An 18,393-nucleotide genomic window follows, 5' to 3' on the forward strand; every position below is an offset into this window, starting at 1 on the left:
AACAGGACTGCCTTCAGATGTCTTAAAAAAGTCAGATACAGTGGTACCTCGGGCTAAGTACCATACTTAATTCGTTCCGGAGGTCCATTCTTAACCTGAAACTGTTCTTAACCTGAAGCACCACTTTAGCTAATGGTGCCTCCTGCTGCTGCTGCGCCGGCAGAGCACGATTTCTGTGTTCATCCTGAAGCAAAGTTCTTAACCCGAGGTACTATTTCTGGGTTAGCGGAGTCTGTAACCTGAAGCGTTCATAACCTGAAGCTATGTAACCCGAGGTACCACTGTAGTTGTTTGTTTCTTTGACATCTGATTGGAGGGCGTTCCACAGGGTGGGTGCCACTACTGAGAAGGCCCTCTGCCTGGTTCCCGGCAACCTCAATTCTCGCAGGGGGGAACCACCAGAAGGCCCTCGGAGGGGGTGGAGATGCTCCTTCAGGTACAGTGGTACCTTGGGTTACATACGCTTCAGGTTGCAGACTCCGCTAACCCAGAAATAGTGCTTCAGGTTAAGAACTTTGCTTCAGGATAAGAACAGAAATTGGGCTCCGGCGGCACGGCAGCAGCAGGAGGCCCCATTAGCTAAAGTGGTGCTTCAGGTTAAGAACAGTTTCAGGTTAAGAACGGACCTCTGGAACGAATTGAGTACTTAACCTGAGGTACCACTGTATATGGCTGTGGGAAATGGGCAAACAGGACTCAAGCACAATAGCATTCCCCTCTTCTGTGCTTCCAGCAACTGGTATTCAGAAGTATTACTTCATCTATGGAGGCAGAGCAAAAGCATCACGCCTAGTAGCTACTGACAGACTTGTCTTCCCTGAAAATTATGAGATCATTAGGACTGCTGTTTTCCATGTCTGCTATGTAGCTTCTGTCACATCTATAGCTGGGTACCTCCCAGATGCCAGTCACTACCAAAAAAAGATCTCATTTGTTCAAAAATAATAATATCTGGTTCCAAATGAAAGTGTGTGCAAGTAAAACATGTTGGATCTTAGAGGGCAACTTTTCAACAGACTGGATTTAGAACTCAGGTAGTAAAAGAATCTGGATCATTTTGAGTCAAGCGCAAATATTTATCTCTTTGGAGCCGAGGTTATGTCCATAAGGCGCGGCAGCAGTCATTTAAGAAGAGCCAAAGGCTTTGATATTCAGTTGAGCATCCCGTTCTCATGGTGGCCACCCAAAAGAACGGCATGAGTGTAAAAGCAACTCTCTCCACTTGCGCTCCCCAACCATGCCTCTGGAATTGGAGGTAGTAGAGAGATATAATAGCTAGTAGCCACCGATAGCTTTAACCTCCGCGAATTTGTTTAAACTCATTTTAAAGCCATCCAAGTTGGTGACCAGTACTACATACTGCAGTTATGTACTGTGTACAGGGTTGACATATTTCAAGAAGTGGAAATCCAGACAGTTGCTGAGCTTTTGGGCAAAAGCTAAAAAAAAAATATGAAATAACAGGAGGTTTTTGAGCTATTTTTAAGGGAAATTGACAAAAACGACACTGCTGACATGGGTTGCCATACGTCCAGATTTTCCTGGACATTTAGCCAATTTCTGCCCAGACACTGCTTCTGGCTTCAGTACTCCGGGTATGTCCGGGAAATTCCAGACATATGGCAACCCTAGTACTGTGTAAAGAAGTTCCTCCTTTTGTCAGTCCTGAATCTTCCTCCAAAAGATAACCCTGGGTTGTACAGTGGTACCTTGGTTTGCAACCGTTTTGGATTACAACCATTTTGGATTACAAACACATCAAACCTGGAAGTGCATGGCCCCCTTTTTTTTGGATTGCAACCCATTTTTTTTGGAGGCCCCATTGGCGAAAGCGTGCCTTGGGTTTCAACCTGTTTTGGTTTACAACTGGACCTCCAGAATGGATTATGGTTGTAAACCAAGGCACCACTGTAGTATGATTGGAGGTGCGGGGGGAGGGGGACTTCCCTTACGTTTCTGAGCACAATTCAAAGTGTTGGTGCTGACCTTTAAAGCCCTAAACGGCCTCGGTCCAGTATATCTGAAGGAGCGTCTCCACCCCCATCGTTCTACCTGGACACTAAGGTCCACTGCCGAGGGCCTTCTGGTGGTTCCCTCACTGTGAGAAGCCAAGTTACAGGGAACCAGGCAGAGGGCCTTCTCGGTAGTGGCGCCCTCCCTGTGGAACACCCTCCCACCAGATGTCAAAGAGAACAACAACTACCAGACTTTAAGAAGACATCTGAAGGCAGCCCTGTTTAGGGAAGCTTTTAATGTTTGACATATTACAGTATTTTAATATTTTGTTGGAAGCCGGCCAGAGTGGCGGGGACAACCCAGTCAGATGGGTGGCATATAAATATCATCATCATCTTTCCTCATAAGGCAGTTGATTCATCCCCGTCATCCTTGTCCTTTTCTGAAACTTTTACAGCTCTACCATATCCTTTTTATGTGTGGTGACCAGAATTGTATATAGTATTCCAAGTACAGTCACACCACAGATTTGTATAACAGCTTTAATATACTGGCAGTTTTATTTTCAACCCCTTTCCTAATTATCTCTATCATGGAATTTCACCATTTCTACAGCTGCAAATGATGAACACAATTATGGAATAAAAGAATGAAGCAATTATGTAAGAAAAGTGGGCATGTTCCTTGTGACATCTGACAGAAAAGGTTTATAAGAGATACAAATTAAAATACAAGGGTTGGCAGGAAGGGTAATATTCCAACCATAAGCTTGCGTCAGTATTTCTGCTTAAATTACTGAGGATTTCAGCTAAGCAATTTTTCATGAAATGCATTTGATAGGATTTTACCAATAGTATTTTCCCCCTCTTTCAACAAGTCAACAACCCAGTTCACACATAATATCACAGCTATTTCTACTCCCCATATCCACAGATGAGTGATCAACCTTCCAGTTCCTAAATAAGCTGATGTTTCTTTGACTGAGGCTGGTTTTCTCATTTGGGGAAAAGGAAAACCTTAAAAAGGAGATAATTTGACTGAAGGGGTATGTCCAACCTGCCAGGTCTTATGTCTTCCCCCCAAAAAAGAGCCATCAGCCATCTGACTTCTCCAAGGCATTTGTAAACATAGCTAAGACAGATAGATGGTATCTGTTTCTCACGTGGTGATCCATTTTGCACATACCCTGTCCCTAACAATAGTTTTTTGCATCTGAATTAGGAACTGGCTAAACTATGGTTTGCTGAGAGATTGTGTTTGTTGAACATAACAAAGAAACAGACCAATGACAAAAATAATATTTGGGAAGGGAAGCTTGTTACAGTTTAGGAATACAGACTTATTGTTCCTATTTCAGTTCAAAGTTTAGGTGAGAACAATCCCATTAAAGAAGATATCTGTTATTCAAAATTATTGCATGCCATATTGACTTGTCTTTTTCCCACTCTTTATTTTTTTGGTGCTGAGATAGTTGAAGAGTGCTTCATCTTGCAAACGTTGACTTAGATCCTAAGGTTCTGCTGGCGAGAATATTCTGCCAATGGAATTCTGCTAACAATATACTCCCACCATGTGGAAGGTCTGTGTGACATTCTTTGCTGATATCCCCTTTCCCCTGAAGTCCCTTTGCTTAAAAGAAAAGATCTGCTCTAGAGAGTGGATGAGAGACAAAAAACAAACAAAAACAAAACGCCACCCTGTACTCAGGCAAAAACCTATGCTGGAGCCCGATTTCCTCTGCCAGTGGAAAGAGCTCTTCTGTTTATGGAGAGTGAGTTAGGACCCAAGGCTATGCAGTATTGAATTAAATTGCAGGCCCTTGCTGTATCATTCAAAACTGACAGGCCCAAATTTTAAAATGGGGTAGGGTAGTGGGAAATGGTAACAGTATTCCATACATACCAATATTAGCAATATGCATGAGTCCAAATTTTTCTTCTGTCGGTGCAGAACTATTGTCGCCTTCAAGCTCTTCCTCTTCCTGACTCCCATCTATGCTATCTGCCAGGTGCTCATTGTCTCCTGGCTCTGCGGTGAGATCATTTGTTCTTTCAGATGACTCTCCTTGTTGCTGTTCCATGTTTTCAAGCAGACCCTCTTCCTGGCTCTCATCTATATGATCAGCAATCTGCACATTGTCTCCTGCCTCTCTGGCATGATAATTTGTTCTTTCAGATGACTCACCTTGTTGCTGTCCCATGTTTTCAAGAAGACTCTCTTCCTGGCTCTCATCAATATGATCAGCAATCTGCACATTGTCTCCTGGCTCTCCAGTGTTATCATCTGTTCTTTCAGGTGACTCACCTTGCTGCTCTTCCATGTTTTCAAGGAGACCCTCTTCCTTGCCCCCATCTATATGATCAGCAATCTGCACATTGTCTCCTGGCTCTCCAGTGTTATCATCTGTTCTTTCAGGTGACTCACCTTGCTGCTCTTCCATGTTTTCAAGGAGACCCTCTTCCTTGCCCCCATCTATGTGATCAGCAATCTGAACATTGTCCCCTGGCTCTCTGGCATGATCATCTGTTCTTTCAAGTGATTCTTCTTGCTGCTGTTCCTTGCTTTCAAGCAGATTCTCTTCCTGAATCACATCCTTATTATTGGCAACCTGCTCATTGTTTTCTGACTCTACTGTGCTGCTTTCCTTTTTGCCGTTGGTTCCTCCAAGTGGCTCCTCTGGCTGCTGTTCTGTGACACTGCCCCTCTCTTTCTTAGTTATAAGCAGAGCCACTCCCTGTTCTGCGTCACCTTTTTTCTTTGCTATGAATATCCTTTTAGGCATCTCCTCCTCGCTCTGTTGTCCGACGTTCTGTTCCTCTTCCTCAGTTACCTTTTCAAGCATTTTCTCCTCCTCTTCTTCAGGTTGGCTTTCCTTTTCGTTGCTTATATTTTCTATTATACAGGTGGCAGCTGTACAACTGCTCCAGCAGACTCTGGAAACTTCGTTTCTCCCAAGCCGCAAAAGCCTGTCCATACGCCAGAAAGACTTCGCATATGCTCTGTGAATCCATTCATAATCACCTGGCCAAGACTTCTTGCCTCTGGCACCCTTCTGAGTGAAAAGTCTCTCCCTCACTATGTAATCTGCCCTGAAGACGGTGCAGAAGGAATCTATGAATTCTTTCCCAGCTTCACTCACTTGGTAGGACGGATCTTCGTGAGAAAGCTGGTCAAGGAGTAAAACGGGAAGTTCCACGGACGTCGTCTCTGCAGCAGAGATTCCATCGCTTCCATCAAAAACCCCAAGAAAGGACGTACCTGCCCTGTTCCCATAATTGTCTAACACGACAAATACGTCTTCCAAGTTTTCATGCCAACGAGCATTTTTGTCTTGACATATTGCGATGGCTTTTATCAGTGGATTGGTAACTTCTTCAACGTGCACAGAACTTTGAGCAATACTATCAATGCAAAAATATGGAGTCGGCTTCATGCTTTCTTTAAGGAGATCAAATGAATAGCCAATCTTCTCCGTCTTTCGTTCAACATACTTAGGAGTCTTATATTTTTTCATTTTTAAAAGCAGGCGTTTTCTCTGAAGAACTATTTTATTTACATCTATTGATTCCACCCATGGCCGGCGATAATCCAGTACTGCCAGAGCCTGGTGGACTTTTTTATGGAAAAGAATTTCGCTAATGTGTACCGTTTGTTGGCATATGGAGCAAAGTACTGTAATATCGAGTTTGTCAACTTTCTTGAAGTCAATCTTAACTACCTTTGTGGGAACTTCTTCAGATTTGTCGGATTTACATTGCGGAGATCCTTTTTCCCACGACATTCTATAAAAATAAAGAAAAGTAAAATGTGTTTCAACTATCCTTCTCAAACAAAACCAAGAAATACTCATAAAAGAACCTTGCAATTAGCTCTACATGGGGCTTTAGGATTGCGTTCTTCTGATAGCCTGCATACAATATGATCAACTGCTTCTCAAAGAGTTTTAAAGCCGTCTGATATGGAATGCTGGTAGAGAGGAAATATTTTTTCCCTTTTTTAATTCTATTGCTTTGTTAACGAAAAAAAACAGGTGCAAACATAAGAAAAAGAAAAATATTTTTTAAAAATCTTTTAAAAATTAAACCATAAAGCGTCACAGCCTGGAAAGACAGCTCCAAAGGGATAATAAAATATTAACTCCTACAAAGATTTCCTTTACAAACAATAAAGATTTATTTAAAAAATAAAAGTATTCTCCAACATGGAGTTCCATCATTATTGAGAATAAAGATTCTATATAGACTTAAATGATCCATACATTTGCACATAGTGGCAGCACTGAGTGATCATGTGCCTCGATATTTGTGTAAGAAATAAAATCGTGCCATACTGTATATATGTGGCTTACTTAGACGTAAGCCCTGTTGAGTTCAATGGGACTTCTAACAAATTGCAGCCTATGCACACATATATAGGAGTACTATTTCATGAATAGCTGGGACTTTTTTCAGAATAGATCTCAATTTTAAGTTTTAATTCATACCCCTTTATGAGCAAATGAGAGATTAATCATATGCTTGCTACCTACACTATATAGTATATACTGAATATCTATTTCTACAATGCATAGTTTCCATGTTAGGAAAATTAGGAAATATGATCAGTATTACCAAAGAGAACTGAAATACACTCAGAGTCGAGTGTGAATTTCATGCTCTTTATTCAGCTCATAGTAGCAATGAATGAAACTTTCCCCAAAACGTCTAGCTATATATACATTATTTACAGAATGGGCCCCGCGTGATTGGCTAATTCCGGGCTGCTCCTGCAGGCCAATCAGGTCGCTGATTCACTTCCATCTGGAGCTGGATTGGGTGGCTCCTGCGGACCAATCAGACTGCTGCATTCTGGATACTATTGTTCTAAGATTCAGCTCAGTACATGACAAGAACCTAACTCTGAACAAAGTAGGCTGCGTGCAATTCTACTGTCAACAAAACTGGAAACAAGAAAGGGTTTTCAGTGTGTATAGATGATCAAGAGCAGCACCATGCCAGTTTTGTCAGGGCCTGTTTAGCCTTAAAATAGCTGCCCAATCATGGTGAGAGTTAGCCAGTACCTGTTTGGACTGAAATCAGAACGCCCTTCATCTTTAGAGATGAAGACAAGAGAGGAAGTTAGTTGTTTTACTGCAGGACACTTTTTTGGGCAAAGTTGTTGAGTTTTTCTTTTTTCTTTTCTTTTTTTGCAAAATCTCTGGAAAAAATTAAATTTTCCAACATGGGTTGCCATATGCCCGGGCAACACCGTAGAGTGTCCTCCCTGAGGTACCACTGTATTATTTTTCCCCTGTAGTAAGCCGCCTGGAGCATGATTTGAACTGTGCAAAGGTGGCATACAAATAAAATTACAGTGGTACCTCGGGTTAAGTACTTAATTCGTTCCGGAGGTCTGTTCTTAACCTGAAACTGTTCTTAACCTGAAGCACCACTTTAGCTAATGGGGCCTCCTGCTGCCGCCGCGCCACCAGAGCATGATTTCTGTTCTCATCCTGAAGCAAAGTTCTTAACCCGAGGTACTATTTCTGGGTTAGCAGAGTCTGTAACTTGAAGCGTATGTAACCTGAAGTGTATGTAACCCGAGGTACCACTGTATGTATGTATGTGGCTGTCATACACCCATAATTTCCCAGACATAGTGTTGATTATTTGGCAATCCCACCCCCCCAAAAAAGATAAACAACTTTTGTGTCTGGATTTTCACTTTTTGAAATATGGCAACCCTATGTATTTACTGTTCACATTTAAAAATAAATAAATGATGGGGAGAGATATGCTCAGTGGGGGTCCACAATTTCAAATGAAAAATATCTGTAAAGTTGTGGGGCATTGCTGTCTTTATAGTGTAACAGGGCATATTTACATGGTGTGTCAACAGGGCTATTTCCCCAGAATAAATTAGAGGAGTCGTCCCCCCCGCCAAAGAAAGTGACTGGCAATGGGGGGGGGGGGGGAGAGAGAGCTAGCTTTTCTGTAACTGAGCTGAGCAGAGCTCCTTTGTAGAGATTTGCAAGAAGAGCAGAACAATAACAAAGATAAAGTTGCCCTATCCTTTAAGCTTAAGATACTGTACAACCATATGAAGTGTTTGAATTATTTTTGTTTCAGATATAGAAAGATTTTAGTAACTCCAAATACGATAATATTTGATGCAATCTCAGGGCCTTTCCTTTCAGCAGGAGAAGGAACCTTGTTAAGTTGTGGGTGAACATATCAAACGACACAGCAATTCTTCAAACAGCTCTTGTTTATTCACAGGCCAGAACTGAACTGAACTGAAGGGTTCAGCCAGCCTGCTTATATAGAGCTCCACTACAACGCAACTGTAACAATTTTCTGTAACTATCCAATCACTGAACGTCACTTTCAATCCCTTATTTGCATATGTGGACCTGAGTGAAAACTATCTACAGTATCCCCCTGCTGGCCCAGGGTGAGAACTTCAGTACATAACAAACCTCACACAGAATAAAAATGCCAGGCAGAGGCTGTTTAAAGGCTCCTTCACATTAGTAACTGATCTCCATAGTCGGCTGCTTCATGGTCTATGGACTCCACATCTGGATAATTTCCTTGATGGCCACTTGGTCAGCAACTGAGGACAGAACATGGAATATGTACTTACTTGTCTGATGAATTGGGAAATAGTTCACCTCAGGAAGCGTAGAAACTAGGGCTGTAACCAAATGAAGGAAATATTAATGAATCAATTGAATTTGCACAAAGCAACATATAAGGGGGTGGGAATATCATACTGAAGGTGGGGGGGGGGGGAACCATACATTTCTTGTTCTTAGATCATGTGCCTGTATATTGTAGCAGGCTTCATCTTGGAAGATAATTCTCCTGTATGTGAAAGACAAAATGACCTTTTTAAAGTAGTGCTTAATTTTTAAAGTCATCTTAATATATATATATTTAATGTACTGTCTTTTTAACTGTGACAATTTTTAGTTGAAGGGCTGCCACGTGGAAGGCAGAGAAAGTTTGTTTTCTGCTGATTCAGATGGTAGGACTCGACCGATGGAGCCAAATGACAAGAAGATTCTGACTAAACTTTAGGAAGAGCTTTCTGCTTGATGGTGGAATGGATTGCCTTGAAAGGTGGTGGAGTCTCCTTCCTTGGAGGTTTTTAAACAGAGGTTGGGTGGCCATCGGTCAGGGATTCTTTATCTGCGATTCCTGCATTGCAGGGAGTTTAAAAAAGTGACCCTTGGGACCCCTTCCAGCTCTACAATTTTATGAAAGCGTTCTTTTTAAAAAAATTAATAGCCTAATTGATTAAATAGTGATGCTCTAACTAGAAGAAATCAAGCGCAAACTATGGGGAACTGAATAAGCAATGAAAGGATGGTTTAAGCTGAGTCTGCATTGACTGATTCAAAATTACCTTCATGAGAAGTGGGGCTTCAAAGCCAGGTATCCCCATACAAGTCCAAAAGTGAGTGTCATTTCCAGATTTTGGAGGAAACGTGGGCAAGACAATCCCCAGGGACCACCCTTCTTCATGAGCTCACCTCCTGAACTGCAAGCAAGTCCAGGGAACTTGAACATCTGGAAACAGTTACTTTTTTAAAAACCTATTTTCTTATGGTTTGTATTGGTCGTTGCCTTTGGGATGAGCCAATTTTTAGCTTAATTAGAAAGGTGCTCCTAAAAAGACTTTTAACGATAGCTCTTCAGTTTCCCTGTTCCACGTACAATGATTTTTCTGATCCTCATTTATGCCTTTGTGCTAAGGTGTCTTCAGACCGCAGTTGATACTGTTTGCTCAGCATGTGCTAAATCACAACTTTGCTTATATTTATTCTTTTTTTTTTTGTTTAAAGTTTTACTCAATGGGAAATGATATACAATGAAATGAAAAGGATGTTTAAAATAACATTTGTAAAAAACCCAGAATCCTTTCTCTTGGGAATTACAGGGATAGAACTACTTAAATCGTATAGAAACTTATTCATATATGCGACTGCAGCGGCAAGAATGCTACCTGCCCCAAAATGGAAAGAAGCAGAAGTCCCAGCAAAGGAAGAATGGATACAAAACTTATGGAATATGCAGAAATGGTGAAACTTACCGAGAGAATAAGAAATCAAGATAACAAACTTTTTATAAAAGAATGGAAATGGTTTGTTGAATATTACAGATAAATTGTAAACAGATAAAAACACTGGGAGGATTATTGTCATAACCTGCAGTTACATAAGAGTATATACTTAAAGAAGGTAAATAAATGAGTAAGTCAAGTTAATTTGGATATGTAGAAGATATTAAAAATAAATTTAAGGAACTGCAGGAAGAGGGGGGAGGAAGTTAAGATTTAAAATGTCAAAATGATTGTAAAATCAGTGAAATGTATATATCTGTAAATAAATAAATAATAAAGTTTTACTCAATGAAATTCAGTAAAAAATATACCTTTGACTCCTAGGAAGTTGTGGATTCTTTGGAAGCTATTTCCCTCTGTTGCTATTGGAACACTGGGACAGGATTGGCGGTGCCTTTCCAGTGTTTACAGTTATTACTATAGTAACCGTATCCTTAGCCACTAAGATGCTGTTCTGGTTTGTCTAAGAATCAAGATTAAAAGGTGTGGGTGGTGCTACAGAGCCTCTGTATTTTCCAAGGAATGCGATCAAGAAACGCACCCCCCCCCCAGCAAAAACAACAGCCCTGTTGCAGTTGTCTTGTGAACAGGTCTTGAGGCATACCGTGTCATAGACCTCAGCACATGTTGGTTACAATCATCACCACCTCAAGATGAGGGAGCAATGTCAATTCAGTATCGCTCTGCTATATTGGACTTTTTGTCAGAATGTAATGGAACTTACATTTCGTCTTTTACACTGTTAGCTGTAACGCCACTTACAAATCACTATAAAACCAAGTACCTTGGTTTATGAACTTAATCCGTTCCGGAAGTCTGTTCTTAAACCAAAACCGTTCTTAAACAGAGGCGCGCTTTCCCTAATAAGGCCTCCTGTCACCAGTGCCCTTGCACTGTTCGGATTCCGTTCTTAGACCGAGGCAAAGTTCTCACACCAGGACACTATTTCTGTCCAAATAGTAACTATTTCTGTAAACCAAATAGTTCTTAATCCAGACTGTTCTTAAACTGAGGTACCACTCTATATCCGTTTCTACTTCTGTTTCATACTGATAAAACCAATTCATGTGGATTAATTCACTGTGACAATGAAACTGCAAATGCATACTGTATAAACTGAGACTAAATATATTGTATAAGCACTTTGAGAACTCCAGTGCCTTCCGGTCCATGTAAGAGTCCAATTCAAGAGTTGGTGTTTACCTTAAAAACCCTATGCAGGTAGCTGAAGGAATGTTTGCTTCTGCATTAACCTGCACATTATTAATCTGCCTTTGTATCAAAGCTCTGTTCCATCATCCTCATATGAGATAAAGTCCGTGGCATCCTAAGATTACAATGCAATCCTAAAAAGTCTCTTAAATTCAATGGACCTTATACCTAAGTGTGCATATTGTTACACAAACACACACACACACTGCAAATTGTGAGAGATTTCAGGGGTGCCGGCACCTACTTTGGTTTAGATTTCCTTATAACGGTCCCTGGAGACTGTGGTGGTTTGTTTGTTTTTTGTCATATTGCTCTATTTACACACGTATAAAACCTAAGAAGGGACGCGGGTGGCGCTGTGGGTAAAAGCCTCAGCACCTAGGGCTTGCCGATCGAAAGGTCGGCAGTTCGAATCCCCGCGGCGGGGTGCGCTCCCGTTGCTCGGTCCCAGCGCCTGCCAACCTAGCAGTTCGAAAGCACCCCCGGGTGCAAGTAGATAAATAGGGACCGCTTACCAGCGGGAAGGTAAACGGTGTTCCGTGTGCTGCGCTGGCTCGCCAGATGCAGCTTTGTCACGCTGGCCACGTGACCCGGAAGTGTCTCCGGACAGCACTGGCTCCCGGCCTCTAGAGTGAGATGAGCGCACAACCCTAGAGTCTGTCAAGACTGGCCCGTACGGGCAGGGGTACCTTTACCTTTACCTAAAACCTAAGAATGAGATGGAAGGACTCACAGCATTAATACTCCAATAGAAGTTGCTCCCCCATTAGGTTTCCAGCATGGACGTAGCCAGGGGGTGCACTGCCCCCCCATCAAGTAAATGAATAAAAATAATTAACTAACTGACCAATTGCATCATGGATAACTCAGTTCTGCCCCCCAACATAAAGCCTGCCCCCCTAAAATAAACCCTGGTTTCCAGGGAGTCCCACCCCCCGTCATAGTTTGGGTTTCAGCAAGCCAAGCCTGAAGGTCTTTCCAAGTCCGGAAGAAACTAACTTCTGTCTTACCTCCTTTTCTGCAAATATCACTAGCTAGTTGTTTAGATATGTAAAATGGGCTCATATAAGCGCTAGCTTAACCAAGACTGATTTCACCACTTCAACTAGACTCCTGCCTAATAGATACAAAACCACAAGACTAGGGTTACCAAAGTTATAATCCACCCGTCCCCATCTTTTAACACCCTGATTGCAGTCTTAACATATTGTTAAAATGTTGTGATTTATTCTATTCTCTTTTCACTTTTGTATTTTACTATGTTTCTGTAAATGTCCCTGCGAAGCTTTGCTGGTGGGAGGCATGTACATCTTTTAAATAAATGCACAGTATCGGTTTCACTTCGCTATATCACATTACAGCCTGTTTCTTTTGTTCCCTATTTCATGCCAATTTACTCAGAGCAAAGAGTGTACCTCTTTTTGATTTATTTAAACTGCGGCATTTCTCCATAGATAACTGCACATACCGTGTTGTGCTTGTGTGAAACAGCCATTTCCAGATACAACTAACGCCATGAGAAGCTGAACAGCAGGTACTGACTGGGCAGTGGGTTTTTTAAAAGATGGATAAAGAAGTTATCATCGAATAGTAGAGTTGGAAGCATAGCTGTCAACCTTCCCTTTTTTTGCGGGAAATTCCCTTATTCCAGAGTCGTTTCCTGCTGCTCCCTGCTGCTATCCCGGATTGTTAGATATCCTGTAGACTGTCCCCAGGACAGGTGAGGCTGCTGATCCCTTATTTTCGAGGCTGCTGATCCCTTATTTTCGATGGCTATACTTTGCTTCTACAACTGGAGGCAGCAATGATTCTGAATACTAGTCACTAGTAGACACAAGAGAGAGGCTCTTGTGCTAGAATCCTGCTTCCAGGATTCCCACAGGCATCTGGTCAGCTACTGTGAGAACAGGATACTGTAGGAGGTGGGCCATTGGTATGATGATGATTATTAATTATAATTATTATTTTCGGATGTCTACCTTTAGAGGCAATGAACTCCCAACAGAGTTCACTCTGAACTCTACAGTAATGGGCAGGTTGAGCCCTCTCTCCCCAACTCGCTGCTGCGACCCGTCTAAAGAGCCCATTTCCTTCCCTGCAAGTTTGCGAAGAGCCCAGCTTTAAAACCACTTGGTTGAAGATAAAATAACAAACAACGAGCGGAGTGCTCTTAAAAAAATAAAATAAAAAGGCTCCTTCTTCCTTCCCCGGTCCTAAGAACTGCAATGCCCTCGCGGGAAAGGAAAAGGAAAACGGGCGCGCTTCGACGCCACTCGCGCTCGCCTAACCCTAGAATCACGTTGCGGGGCGGCTTTGCATTGCAGGATTGGCGGCTTCCCCGAGTCGCCGTCCTCTTTCCCCCATGAATCGCATCTGCAAGCGCGCTCCGACGGCAGCGGGAGAAGCCGCTTGGCAAAAGAGGAGACCCGCCCGCCGCTCCAGAGCTCTGTGGCGCTTGAAAGCCTGACGGACTTAAACGTTGCTTTATTTTATTATTTTTTAAGTGCCGGACGAGGACTCTTCTGCTTCCTTTATGACTTGCCCTGAGGGGACGCCGCAGTGGCGCACACAGACACGCGCCGCCAGTTCTCCTCAGAGAGAGATGTCCTCTGGAACTGTTGCTAAATTCTTCCGCGGGGCCCCGAAGAGGCGCGACCCGGACGGGCAGATCTGAGCTGCTGAGGCACTTGGCGCGCTTTATGGCCAGGACCGGCGGAGACGCCACTGCGCCGCTTCCCAGGCGAGGAGGGAAGGAAGGGCCAGGCAGGCCGCGCGGCCGCCCGGCTTCCCTCTCCCTCCTCCTCCTGGGCTGCCGGGCGGTGACAGCCGAAGCCAGGCTCGCTGGCGGCAACAACATGTCCGTCGCCTTCCCCTCCTCCCCGCTGGCTTCTTCTTAGCGGCGCCTCCTCCTCTCCGCCCAGCAGGACCCGCCCGCGGTGCGGCCCTGTCCCCTCCTTCCCTCCCTCCGGAGGGAGCAGCCGGCGGCGGCGGCGGTAGCAGCGGGGGAAAGGGGAGGCTCCATCCAGCGCGCTCGCTCGACGGGCGCACCGAGCCGGGCACTGGGCGAGGAGCCTGGCGGCGAGCCTCGTCGTGCCGGCCGGGCTGCGGCATGGCTGAGGCTGGCGCGGCCGGGGCGGGAGCCGCCGCCGCGGCGTCCTCCGCCACCACAGCAGCCGCGGTCGGCGGCGGCGGCGGGGGAAACGGCGGCGGCGGCAACGGAGCGCTGCAGCAGGGCTCCCCGGCCGCCGGAGGGCTGGCCGCTTGCGGACCCGTCCGGGCTGTGGTCGCCGCCGCCGCTGCCGCGACTGCCGAGAGCCCCGCGGCGACGGCTGCTGCTGCTGCTGCAGCGGGAGGTGGTGGCGGCGGCGGCCCGGGCACCGGCGGCCCTGGCTCGGCTCGCGTCGTAGGGAAGAAGGCGCAGCTCCGCGCCGCGCCGCGCGCCAAGAAGCTGGAGAAGCTGGGCGTCTACTCCGCCTGCAAGGTAAGCCGCTCGGTGCGGGGTTTTTTTTTGGGGGGGGGGGGTCGGCGGAAAAATAAAACACAGTAATAGTTGTAGTAGTAATAAATAATAATAATAATAATAATAATAATAATAATAATAATAATAATAATAATAATAATAATAATAATAATAGACTCGGCAGCGGCATCCATCCATAGACGTCGCCCTGTTAACTTGCAGCCCCCAGGGGGCGTCCAGCGTTGCCGCTGTTGCTGTTTGCTAGTTGCCGTCAGAAGGGGAGGCGCCGGAGCTGCCGGCCGGGCTACTCCTTCGGCCCGTTTGGAAAGCGGAGCGAATAGGAGGCCCTTAAAAAATGGAACGGTTGCACCGGTGAGTGCGTGTGCGGGGAGGGGTGTGTGTGTGCGTGTGTGTGTGTGTGTGTGTGTGTGTGTGTGTGTGTGGATGTGCACGCACGCGCAAACGGGTGTTTTCATTCCTGCCTCTCCACTTAAGGCAGCCTGGCAACAGGTTGCTCGCTGGGGAAGCAGCGATTTGCTTAATTTTCTTCTTCCTGACCTGTAGCTATGTTTCGTTGCGCGATCGCCTGATTCGGATTAGTTCATGCATGCATGCACGCATGCCAGCGTAGCTGAAAAGAAAAAAGAAGGATCATTTCCCATTAGCTCCTGCAAGCTCCGTTGTTAACTGTGTTTGGGGTTGGTAGTTATCGTGGGTTAACTGGCTCAGGGTGCAGTGATGCACACAGTATTATGTTGTCATGCGGCTGGATTACTGTAGTGCGCTCTGTGTGGGGCTGCCCTCTGGGTTGGCCTGGAGGCTGCAGCTGGTGCAGAATGTGGTTGTCGAGTTTGGAGACAAACTACTGCCAACATGTGACACCTTGCGTGAGGGATTTGCACCGGCTGCCAATCTGCTACTGGGCCAAGTTCAAGGTGTTGGTATGCACATAAGTCCCTGTACAGCTCAGGACCAGGTTCCTTGAGAGACTGCCTTATTTCTTATACTCCCAGTAGATTGCTGCAGTCTGTGGGACAGTTTCTCCTGCAAGTTCCAAAGCTCCCAGAAGTGCACTCCCCAGTAACTTGGAGCAGGGTGTTTTGTGTGGTTGCCCTGTCCTGTGGATATGACTGCATTATCTACAGTTTCTGGAAAGAGTTGGACACATTTTTGTTCTAACAGCCTTTCCCAGCTGGGTGAAGGGTTCTTTACCACGAGTGCCCGCTTGTTAGGGTTTTAGTCTTTTATATATATATATACACACACACACACACACACACACACACACACAATGGTACCTCGGGTTACATACGCTTCAGGTTACATACGCTTCAGGTTACATACGCTTCAGGTTACACGCTCCCTTAACCCAGAAATAGAATAGTGCTTCAGGTTAAGAACTTTGCTTCAGGGTAAGAACAGAAATTGGGCTCCGGCGGCACGGCAGCAGCAGGCGGCCCCATTAGCGAAAGTGGTGTTTCAGGTTAAGAACAGTTTCAGGTTAAGAACGGACCTCCAAAACGAATTAAGTACTTAACCTGAGGTACCACTGTGTGTATATATATATATATGTTTTAACTATTATCAATTATCATAAGCATAAATCATCTTGAAATGTTGGTTTAGAATGCAAATAATTCATTAATTGTAATTATAATAACACACACACACACAAACAGTCTCTGAGCAGTGGGATACTTTAGGAGTGCCAGAGCTTATCTTGGGTTCGGTTTCTTTGGCATGAAGTGTCTTTTTGAAATATTGCTTTCCCTCCACTTTTATACAACCTGAGCATAATATAGAAGGACTCACAGCTTTAACATTCCAACAGATCTTAATACCCCATTAGGTCTCCAGGGACCCTTCCCTCCTAGCTTTGGTTACAGCACAGAGAACAAGTCAAGCCTCTGTATTTTCCCAGCTCCATGCAAGTCTATCCCAGAGTAGAATTGTAGAGCTGGAAGTGACCCTGAGGATCATCTAGTCCAACCCTCTGCAATGCAGGACTGTGCAGCTGTCCCTTACTGGGGTTGAACCTGCAACCTTGGCATTATCAGCACCGTGCTCTAACCTACTGAGCTATCCACCCCTGGCCTATCGTTCTCTAGGGGCTGGAGGCATCACTAACATATCGTTTCTATGGCAATACATTTATACTTGACCAGGCTCCCATTGTACAGATATAAAACCACAGGTTTGGAGGGCGCCCGAAGGTGTAATCCAAACCAAACCCCTTCCCCAATCCATATTGTGGGACAGGTTGTGATTACTTAAGGGAAGGGGAGTACTTTGCACTTTGTGGATGGCTAGAGCTGCTCAGTTCTTTGCTTTTGCGCCATATGTCCCAAGCTTGGCAAGAGAGACATCTTTCAGAACTGGGTGAAATTCAGCCTTCCCTGCACTTTGTCTGCCTTCAGTTTCTGTATGACTCATTTCCACTTGACAGCCCAATGGAAGGTCTTTCCAAAAAAGCCCCTTACTTGCCCTGCTCTGTTTTTAAGGAAGCCCCATGGCAAGACTGAAGGTTGCAATGTGTGTACAGTGTTTAAGTGGAGTTGTTCCACAGTTCTCTGCACAGGGAGGAAAAAGAACCAATTTGCAGGCAGTTGTAAGACAACGCAGGATTGAGAATGCATGTCAGAAAGGCGAGATGTCAGTGCATCTTTTTGGAGAAAGTGATATGGAGAGGGGGGAGGGAAGCAGGCAGAACATTGTGTTTTCAGAAGAAAAGAGTACTCAGGCCCAGCAGGTTATACCAGCCGTTGTTTTTTTACTCTATTATTTGCTTGGTAAAATGGTGCCCCAGCTGCTTGTCATGTAAACACAGAGACAAACTCCTTTAAGTGCCTGCTGTGTGTGTCTGTTTGAAGAGATAAACAATCCCCCCCCCCTTTCTTTCTTTTTTTGTTTGCACAAGAAAGCCATTCCAGCACTCTGTATCCAGTTGTGTGCAGTGCCAGTGTACTTGGGGAGGAGAGTGGAGAAGGAGAAGCTTGGATTGGGCGCTTTCAGCTGTAACTCCTCCCAAGCTCCCCCCCCCCCCTTTCCCTCTGCCTGGTCTTGGCAACAGAGCCTTTGTTTTGACAGGATGACAGCTGAAGGAGGTGGAGACTGTGGCTTGTTCCTTTTTTGCAGCCTGTAGCTGACGGGAAACCCAGATTACCAATAGTATGAGAAGCTCGAAGCTCAGCCGCAGGAGAGCACAGGTGAAGGATCTTCCCCTGCTCTTCTCCTTTACTACAGTAAAAACGAGCTTGAACCATAAATAATTTGGAAATTATTTATTTTATTTTTACAATTTTCTCTCTCCAGGAAACTCATTGTGGTGCATCTTCCTCCTTGCCCATTTTATCCTTAGAACAGCCTAACTAAAGTAGGTGTCTGGCCCAATTGCACTCTGTGAGGGGCGTGGGGTTCAGTTTCTCCGAAGTCTTAGTCCTGTATTCGAACCCACTTTATCACACTAGTTTGCAAACACTCAAGGCTACATCTAAGGCTAGGTTTGTATACCTCATATTGCAATGTGTGAATGAAACAAGCATATTTGGAATACACAGTACAGTGGTACCTCGGGTTACATACGCTTCAGGTTACACACTCCGCTAACCCAGAAATAGTGCTTCAGGTTAAGAACTTTGCTTCAGGATAAGAACAGAAAT

At 44.7% G+C, this 18,393-nt stretch overlaps 2 protein-coding genes across 4 annotated transcripts in view; one reads left to right on the forward strand and one right to left on the reverse strand.

Moving 5' to 3' along the window:
* Positions 1 to 9,705, reverse strand: part of PP2D1 (protein phosphatase 2C like domain containing 1) — a 12,729-nt gene extending 3,024 nt beyond the window's left edge. Inside the window, exons 1-2 of the mRNA XM_028751174.2 lie at positions 8,581 to 9,705; positions 3,859 to 5,738 (exon numbers count right to left, since the gene is read on the reverse strand). Coding sequence (XP_028607007.2) covers positions 3,859 to 5,737 — 1,879 coding nt within the window. The 5' untranslated portion in view covers position 5,738; positions 8,581 to 9,705. The remainder of the gene's footprint in view (positions 1 to 3,858; positions 5,739 to 8,580) is intronic.
* Positions 9,706 to 13,632: 3,927 nt separating this feature from the next.
* KAT2B (lysine acetyltransferase 2B) overlaps positions 13,633 to 18,393 on the forward strand; it is a 44,520-nt gene continuing 39,759 nt past the window's right edge. For 2 of the 3 annotated variants that reach the window (XM_077916255.1, XM_077916256.1), the window contains exon 1: positions 13,633 to 14,755. In XM_077916255.1, coding sequence (XP_077772381.1) covers positions 14,384 to 14,755 — 372 coding nt within the window. In that variant the 5' untranslated portion in view covers positions 13,633 to 14,383. The remainder of the gene's footprint in view (positions 14,756 to 18,393) is intronic. The other variant, XM_028751177.2, reaches the window with a different exon arrangement.

The sequence above is a fragment of the Podarcis muralis genome, chromosome 12, assembly GCF_964188315.1.
Source record: "Podarcis muralis chromosome 12, rPodMur119.hap1.1, whole genome shotgun sequence".
Lineage (NCBI taxonomy): Eukaryota > Metazoa > Chordata > Lepidosauria > Squamata > Lacertidae > Podarcis > Podarcis muralis.